This window comes from Hydra vulgaris, chromosome 08, assembly GCF_038396675.1.
Source record: "Hydra vulgaris chromosome 08, alternate assembly HydraT2T_AEP".
Taxonomy (NCBI): Eukaryota; Metazoa; Cnidaria; class Hydrozoa; order Anthoathecata; family Hydridae; genus Hydra; species Hydra vulgaris.
Genome location: NC_088927.1, coordinates 25,188,616 through 25,197,954, shown reverse-complemented (window position 1 = coordinate 25,197,954; position 9,339 = coordinate 25,188,616). Strand labels below are relative to the sequence as shown.

The following is a 9,339-nucleotide window of genomic DNA, read 5'->3' as shown; positions in this document are numbered from 1 at the left end:
GAACCTCTCGCACGCAAAGCGAGCGCTCTTACCACTACACCACTACCGCATAATATATATATATATATATATATATATATATATATATATATATATATATATATATATATATATATATATATATATATATATATATATATATATATATAATAGTAAAATACACTACAAACTTAAAAAGCAATTAACCGAAGATTATAACGATAGGCATGTTAGCAAGCGATCATCAATATGTTAAAAAGACTTGCAAAAAATATGATTGGAATTATTGTTTTTTAATTACATAGTGCACCCTTCCTATCCCGTTCCCTTTGAAAAGTATTAATGCGTGTTAAGTTTCAGATTATTTGATAATGCTTTAACTCCCACCCAACCCATATTGAGCAACCCAATACGCATATTGAGCATCGTGGTGAACGGACGCGTTTTTTTTTTTGGAGCGATAAAAAAAAGTTTCGTGGATATTGTTTTTACGAAATATTATTTATCTAATGGCTAAATCGGACGAATTTGTTTCCATTGTTATGATGAGGGAAATGCTGAATCTACAAAAAGAAACAATTTTATCTTTTTTTCGTGAAGCTATTTCAAGCATGAATCAAAAGTTTGATAATTTTCAAACAAGTTTTCAAGATGTTCGTCGTGAACTAGACGAAATAAAATCAGGATTGAATTTTATTGGTGGCGTATATGAAGACAAAGTTAAAGCAGTAGGAGAAAAAATAAATAAGGTTTGTGAAGATTTAACAAATGTCAGAAAAATGCAGGGAAAAATATCTTCGGACAATACCGAACTAAAACTAAAGAGCGCAGATAATGAAGATAGAAACAGGCGAAATAACTTAAAAATCGATGGGGTAGTTGAAACAAACAAAGAAAAAGATTGGGATAAAACAAAAGAAAAAATAAAGAAACTTTTTAACGTACAACTTGGAGTAGAGAAAGATATTAAAAGTGAACGAGCCCATCGAGTGGGACTCGCTAAGGTAGAACGAGCTCGAACAATTGTTCTAAGGGAGGGATGGCCAAATACCGGCTCGCGAGCCGCATGCGGCTCTTTTCAAAAGTTTTATCGATTTACTGTTAATAAAAGGGTAGGTACAATCGGCTGAGCAGAGCAGATTGGCTGAGCAGATCATTCATATGGTACAAACTGGGCTGAGCAGATTATTAAATTAATCAGCCGAACTTTGTGTGATCAGCTGACTATTATGTGATATATGTGTGATCAGCCGAATGTTATGTGATATATGTGTGATCAGCCGAATAATGATCAGCCGAATATTATGTGATATATGTGTGATCAGCCGAATATTATGTGATATATGTGTGATCAGCCGAATATTATGTGATATATGTGTGATCAGCCGAATATTATGTGATATATTTGTGATCAGCCGAATAATGATCAGCCGAATATAATGTGATATATGTGTGATCAGCCGAATATTATGTGATATATGTGTGATCAGCCGAATAATGATCAGCCGAATATTATGTGATATATGTGTGATCAGCCGAATATTATGTGATATATGTGTGATCAGCCAAATATTATGTGATATATGTGTGATCAGCCGAATGTTATGTGATATATGTGTGATCAGCCGAATACTATGTGATATATGTGTGATCAGCCGAATATTATGTGATATATGTGTGATCAGCCGAATATTATGTGATATATGTGTGATCAGCCGAATAATGATCAGCCGAATATTATGTGATATATGTGTGATCAGATGAATATTATGTGATATATGTGTGATCAGCCAAATATTATGTGATATATGTGTGATCAGCCGAATGTTATGTGATATATGTGTGATCAGCCGAATAATGATCAGCCGAATATTATGTGATATATATGTATTACAATTCTGAAAAGACAATGACCGTGAACAAACGCTGCCGACGATAGCATTGTTTGCTAGAAAGTTGTTGGCTATTTTTGCAACTGATACTTTGTTTTTTAGTTAAAGTTGCATTAGTGAAAGACTATTTGAAATAATTTGAAATGCTTTAACTACTTAATATTACTTAAATTTATTTGTGTTTCATTATTGTAAATGTAAAGCTTTGTAACTAACAAAAAAACAGGTTTGTTGATATCGAACCGAACCGAACCCGCACTGTGCTTGAAGACCAAACCGAACTCCAACATTAGATATTAACGAACCGAAACTTTAAAAAAAAGGGTATATATATTTTTTTTCGATAATTCAACTTCCTTAAGGCCCGAGGGGGCCACTACAATCGGGGAGGTTACTTTTTTTTTTATTCGTGGTGCAACCCTCTCGCAACTCTTTAATCCGAAACACGAACCTTGACAAGCAAGTCCGCTGCGCGGATAAACTAAGTTGAGCGCGGTACTTCCAGGGACGTGGTGGGAGTCGAACTCCGAACCTCTCGCACGCAAAGCGAGCGCTCTTACCACTACACCACTACCGCATAATATATATATATATATATATATATATATATATATATATATATATATATATATATATATATATATATATATATATATATATATATATATATATATATATATATAATAGTAAAATACACTACAAACTTAAAAAGCAATTAACCGATTTGGCAATCAGCCGAAATTAAATAATTCCATTTGTAATATGCTAAGTACATAAATCTCGTAAAACCGTAAAACCGCAAATGTGTTATAATACAAAAAGTGAAAATATTTTTAATTACTAAAAATGTATTAAAAATAAATAAAATAATCACAAACAAAAATTAAAATCAAGAATGTTTAGAAAATATTTTTTATATACATTTAGCACATTTGTAAATTTTCTGTATATCTCTCTTGTACTCAATAAAAAGTTCCTCGGATAAACCTATGCAAGATGAATGAAACCACTCATTGCACAATTTACACTGGACCATCGAGCCAGAAGACATAAAAATAGTGCGACAAACACAATACAAGGTGTTTCTTGAAATTCGAATTACACTCTTCCTCACAGTTCTAAAACTCTCAACAGGAAACTGAGTAATATACTTATTTTCAAGACATGCCAATAAATATTGGCGCATTACTGACTCTCTGTATGTAAAATTGCAGGGATCTTTGCCTAGGCACAAAGAAACACAATTTGCAATTGCATAAAATCCACATAACATTTCTCTTTGACGGGATACATTGTTAATATGGAGCTCCATCACTGCACACTGTATACGAGCAAATTTTGAAATTGAATGTGTACACTCTTTGCTAGGAATTAACTGTAAACTGCAATAGATGTTTATTTTACCATCTTTGCAATGCTGGTTGGCAACAGTTATCCAATGTCCTTTGGTTTCATCATTAAAAATTTGAACATAACCACGTTTTGAAAGCGGAACACTATTACACTGATCTGCAAAACACAGAATTGGGTCCTCTAAACCGTCAACATCGGGGAACTGTTGTTTACACAAAATCATTGCAGCATAAATAACCTTATCATTGAGAAGGCCATCTGGACTTGTGATTAGATTACGATCAGCAATGCTAACACTCGTTGTATTAAATTGAAGCCAATCGTCTACATCAACTGGAACCTAGAAAACAAAATATTATTGGTTTATATTATTAAAACTGAAAAACACATTGAGAATACGTTTAGCAAACCAATGTCAGCTCTATTATTGTAACTATTTGATACTACTAATGCTATTTTTACCTCCAGCAAAATATTTACTTATGATTAACAATGCTTAGTGTGATTGCTTAGTCTAGTGACATAAGTTTAGTGACATTAGTATGTAGCTTAGTATGAATGTTATTATTAATATTTAATATTATAATTCATAATGACATTCTTAGTATAATTAGCAAACGGATTATATACCATGTTATAAACTGATTAGATATCATGATATCTTCATGAAGTGTAATAACTATTTTAGAAATATATTGATTTTTTAACCATTTATAGATTTCAATTATACATACAAGTTTCAAATTGAAGAACACTTCAATTTGAATTCTTATTTGGTGCACTTCTTGATAAAACTTGTTATAACAACCAACATTTGTTAAGAACAATAGTATAGCTGTTATAAACAACTTAGTTAACAACAACAGAATTTTGTAAAAATTATTATGCTGTGACAAAAACTTCATACCCTGCTGCCGCTTGGTGTAAACGCTTGATATCTGTTAAACACACATACTTTGTAAACATTGCACACAGTTTGTGTGTTGCTTAGTAAGCAACACACAAACCCAATGTGCAATTAAGCACATAGTTAATTTAAACTAGTGCCTTGCTAGCTGATGAAAATAAACACAGATATACTTAGAATCTGAAAAATGAATAAATAGAATTGCATCACTTACAATACACTCCAATTCAACATTAACAATTGGTATCACATCTGAATAAAGTAACGACTGAAAATCAGATGAAACTAAAGAGGCAGAGGGTTGTCTTTTCTTTGGTACATATGCATCAACCAATTTTAATTGTTTTTGCTTCCTTAAAAACAATAACATATTTAACAGAAAAACAATATATATGTTTAAAAAGAAACTTTAAAAATAAGAACAACACTTGAATATTAAAAAAAAGAATGAGACAATTGTAAATGTAAAAATACAAAACCAAAAAATACATTTTAGATTTCGCTAATGGGATTGCTGTAGCAATATTATCATGCGTGTAAATAATCAATACCAACTAAAGTTGGAGACACTTTTGCGTCATTATTTTGTATTAAGGAAAAGTCATCAAAACTACTCAAGTCCAAATTATTAATTGCACCAATTGCATCAGGTGCAGGGATAAAGTTAATATCTCCTGGTCTTGGTTTCTTCCTTCCCGATTTTTTGTCACCTTTTTTTCTAAAAAAAAAAGAGTTATTTTACGAATTTAATAGATTTTAGAGAGAAAAAAAGTCTAACTAGAATGTAATCAAACAAAAATTAAATAAACTTGCTACAGAAATTAGTAAAATTACCGTGAATTGCCTCGCAACTTGGTCAAATTCAAAACTCGCCTTTCACTACACTCAACACCTATGCTACGTTTGACTGCCAGTACATGACAGCACATTGTTGAAGAAGGGCGTGTGCAACTTTCTTTTGGAAATAATTTCACCACATGTGCATTGCCATCTGGTCCAGAGACTGTAAAGACTTTGATGCTTGGATTATGAACTACTGTCAGCATGTTAGAAAGGACACTAATCGATGGTAGTACAAGCTGTTTCAATGATACATTGGCTGCTGCTTGCAGCTCTGCAATAACGAGCTCAGGATCTTCCAATTTAGGTACTTCATCGATGTTAACTGAAACAGAGAATAATTTAAGGTAATGAATATGCAGGGGTGTACCTTCATGGTCATCTAATACCTTAATGATTTCATTACTTGTGATTATTTAAAAGAAACCTTTAAAAAATAATTAAATCTTTTTAAAAAAAATACTAGGTTTAAAATTAAATACACTACAGTGCACTATTTAATTTTACTAAACATTATAAAAAGCAGCGGATTTTAATTAAAATAGACAATAAATTACAGCACTGTTGATTATTATAGTGGGCGACTCATGTAAGACATAAAATTACACACCTGATATGTTGTATAGATTATGATGATGAATGTAATGTGCTATTGCACGATAGAAAAACGACTGCAAAAATAGCAACAATAAGTGACCACAAAAATCATAAATAAGTTTAAAACATGATTTAAATACATACTAGACAGGTGAGTATTTTCATTGAGAGTGTATGGTCCAAAGCCACTGAAGCTGCGTTTAATTTCGGTGAGATAAAAAGTTTGTAAACGGTGCATTGCTATAAGCATAGCATCAACTGGTGCCTCCTCCCATTCCTGAAATCTCTTTATTAGAGCGTTTAAAGATTCAGATATATTGTTTGTAACTAAACCTTCAATTAATCCAACAGATCTCAAATAGCCAATAAAAGCTATAGAAATACGAGCGCTCAAGTGGTTTTCAAAATAAACAACAAAGGCTTCACTCCAAGAAAGCTTCAATGTATCAATCTTCATTTGGAGCTGGCTTTCACTTTCACACTGTAAAAGTTCCTGGACTTGAGATTTGTATACACTTATTTCTTGTTTTCCAGCATTATGCTTCTTCAACCATATCTCAATATCTGACAAAATATGGTTAGAGCAAGTTACAAGATTCCATTTTGGTAATGCTTTTTCAATAGCCTTGCTTAGACCACTCTCTCCATCTGTTACTATTACAACATTATTTAAAATTGGGAGTTTCAGTTTGAGAGTTTTGAAAAAAAATTTATGGACTATATCAAATTTTCGATCGTGTAATAAAAAGGCTATAGGCATACATGGTTTTTCCACAAAATAACTCATTTGTGCCACTAAAATAGATAAATAAAAATCCCCTAAATTAAAAGTTGTATCATAAGAAAGAAATACTTGAGAACACATCACAAGTTGTTCTATGGATTTTTGTATTCCAAATGATACAGCCAAGTCCGGGTAAGTAGAGATTGTCCACACAAATCCAGGCATCATATAAACTAGTTCGTGAAGAGTAACAAAAGAATCAACTCCAAGTCTTTTTCCTGCTGATTCAACACTCCTTATATACTTGAATTGTCTAGGATTTCTAGGTTGAAACTGTATGGGCTCATCTTTGACATCAATAAGCATTTCTTTGTAATTCTTTGATTCAACAATAGCACTTCGCACTGATGAAGCTGTTGTTAGGAAATTAATAGCTTTTTAAGAGTTTCCTAAAATGCAATAAAATATAATTTAATTAGATATTAGAAATTTATGAAAAATATCTTTTAAACAAACATAAGATAGAACTGTTATTAAATAATATTTGAAAAGATTACCATGTGGCATAAGGACAGCAAGGTGATGGTTTCCCATATAATGAATAACAACAACATCTTTTTGACACAAATCTTTATAAACAAACTTCTGAAATACAGTTGATGTTCCAGTAGATGTCACTGTGGCATAGTGGAGCTTTGAATAAACTGGCGAACCACGTGGAATTTTACAGCATCCAGTTTGTTTCCATCTATATCCATCAGCGCGCCAGTCATCTAATAAATGAAATTAAAAAAGTTTTTCAAAACAAACAGAACAAATAATTACATAAAATAAGGTAGGTGAGTAGCCTTAGCCCTAAGGATGAAAGAGAAGGAAAAAAATTATTCAAAATCTTTATTTTATTATGTGTAGGAAAAGGAGGACAAGAGTTGAAAACCTTGATCACCCAAACTAATATTAAAAAAATAAAATGCTACTATATCATCTTACATTTTCTTAAATATCCAATTACTATAGACTAAACTTAAAATGTAAATATGATATGCAACACCAAAACATTTGTTAAATGCAAATGTGGTTGAAACATTGCTTTTTAGATGCATTTCATGGTCCTTAAATAACCATCTAGAGCTATTGTGCATCTTCGTTATAGCTATAAAGCTAAAGCTATTGTGCAGCTAATTTATATTGGACATTTTGACCATTCCCTTTCCCCGGCTCCTAGGCAAAAAGTATTAAAAGTGGGAATGAGGATTCAAGCTATGCAATTTCTCTAATAAAGTAACTTTTATGAGCAGAAACTAAAAAGCTATGGAGTTACATAACTACTTTATAAATTATTACATGAGTATTTTTAAACACTTATATTTACAATTAACTTTTATATTATAAGTGCAAATATACTCATTATACACTTTCAACTTACTGGTTGAAGTCTAGGAAAACATAAACAACTTATTAAGTATACTTATAAAGTTTTTTTCTTTTATTATCTGGTTGTTTACCTTTTTATTATTTGGCATTATACCAACATTGTTGGAATAATGCCACTGGATTACTTCAGCATTGTTGGCAACAATGCTGAAGTAATCCAGGTATGATCAAATTTGCTATATAGATAATCTGTAAGTCTGTAAAGAAGCACATCCTAGTTAAACCTGGCTTATTGAGAGTTGCTTATAAACGATTTAAGAAAGTGTATAAAGTATCATTATTTATATTATCGTTATTAGCTTTATTAAAGTTTATTTAATTACAAAAAAATCTTAGGTGTTTATGACCTATCCCATTGTTCACTTGAGCGACATACACTTCTCCTGACTTCGGCTTGTTGAGCAGTGTTGACCTTGTATTAATGTCGCTTTTGGTAATAAGTTCAGCAATAACTTCTATTTTTAAATGAGACAGAATATTTGTAAGTATTGGTATCGCCATTACATAATACACTTACACTTGAAGATATAAGACAAAAATAATAATTTAAATGAGTTGAAACATTTGTAAGTACTAGTATCGCCATAATACGCTCACGCTTGACACTAAAAATACTACTTTTTATTAAAAATACTGTTCCTTGCCGTCCGCACTATTTATGATCTGCTCAGCCAATCTGCTCTGCTCAGCCGATTGTACCTACCCTAATAAAAACTTGAATTATACATTGCCGGAAGACATATTGTTTGAAAAATGGATATAGCAAAAGGTGACAATAAAGCACTTCACAATGAAAGTAAGAAAAGAAAAATTGAAGATAAGAACAGATCATTTCATGGCGATTGGACAGAAAAATACGCATTTATTGAAAAAGAAAATAAACCTATGTGTTTAATTTGCGATACTGAACTAGCTCATAATAAGACATGTAATGTTAAACGTCACTATGAAACAAATCATATGTGTTTTTCTGAAGAATACCCAAAAAATTCATGTCAGAGAAAAAATTAAATCGAGTTGCTTAAAACAATATTTAAAAATCGACAAATTAATGTTTTATCTTCCAGCAAAGAATCAAATATTACAACAGAAGCAAGTTTTATTATAGCTTGGAACATTGCAAAAAGTAAACATCCTTACACCGATGTTTACTTTTTGCAATGTTCACATCAAATAGAGTTTGTAAAACAAAATCTATTTGATGTGATCTCAGTTTTAGATCCTAAATAATAGCAAAATTCAAAGGTTAATTTAAAATATTTCTGTTTCTCGACATACAACTGAAAGAAGAATATCTGAGATTAGTGTCGAAGTTGAACAGCATTTGTTAAATGACTTGAGAAATTGTGAAGCATTCAGTTTAGCATTGGATGAATCAACAGATATTTAAGATAAACCTCAAATGGCAGTATTTGTTAGATATGTAGCATCAGATGTACTTGTGAAAGAAGAGTTGCTAGATTTAGTAGAGCTAAAAGACACAACTCGTGGAATTGATTTAAAGAAAGCCCTTGACACTGTTCTGGTAAAATCCGATGCTCCTAAAAACATGCTTATTAGTGTTTCTACAGATGGTGCAATAGCAATGGTCGGAAAACACATTGGGCTTATGG

General features: G+C 31.5%; 2 protein-coding genes across 2 annotated transcripts; both read right to left on the bottom strand.

The window, feature by feature from the left end:
- Nucleotides 1-2,594: 2,594 nt before the first annotated feature.
- On the bottom strand, nt 2,595-4,597 carry LOC136083702 (uncharacterized). Its single transcript, XM_065803306.1, has 2 exons — nt 4,346-4,597; nt 2,595-3,564 (listed from the first exon to the last, which is right to left on the bottom strand). Exons 1-2 carry the CDS (start codon nt 4,499-4,501, stop codon nt 2,785-2,787), a joined length of 936 nt encoding a protein of 311 aa, XP_065659378.1. The 5' UTR covers nt 4,502-4,597; the 3' UTR covers nt 2,595-2,784.
- Nucleotides 4,164-8,333, bottom strand: LOC136083701 (uncharacterized). Its single transcript, XM_065803305.1, has 6 exons — nt 8,244-8,333; nt 6,850-7,065; nt 5,713-6,741; nt 4,966-5,296; nt 4,621-4,849; nt 4,164-4,484 (listed from the first exon to the last, which is right to left on the bottom strand). The coding sequence occupies exons 3-5, from the start codon at nt 6,656-6,658 to the stop codon at nt 4,660-4,662; spliced, it is 1,467 nt and encodes a 488-aa protein (XP_065659377.1). The 5' UTR covers nt 6,659-6,741; nt 6,850-7,065; nt 8,244-8,333; the 3' UTR covers nt 4,164-4,484; nt 4,621-4,659.
- Between the last annotated feature and the right edge of the window lie 1,006 nt (nt 8,334-9,339).

Excerpts from the sequence above, each read along its gene's own strand:
- LOC136083702 (XM_065803306.1), bottom strand. The coding sequence starts at position 4,501 with ATGTTATTGTTTTTAAGGAAGCAAAAACAATTAAAATTGGTTGATGCA. Across the intron at positions 3,565-4,345 it reads ATGTTGAATTGGAGTGTATT|GTTCCAGTTGATGTAGACGA; the intron begins GTAAGTGATGCA and ends TTTGTTTTCTAG.
- LOC136083701 (XM_065803305.1), bottom strand. The coding sequence starts at position 6,658 with ATGCTTATTGATGTCAAAGATGAGCCCATACAGTTTCAACCTAGAAAT. Across the intron at positions 5,297-5,712 it reads TGAAAATACTCACCTGTCTA|TTAACATCGATGAAGTACCT; the intron begins GTATGTATTTAA and ends TCTCTGTTTCAG. Across the intron at positions 4,850-4,965 it reads AAGTTGCGAGGCAATTCACG|AAAAAAAGGTGACAAAAAAT; the intron begins GTAATTTTACTA and ends TTTTTTTTTTAG.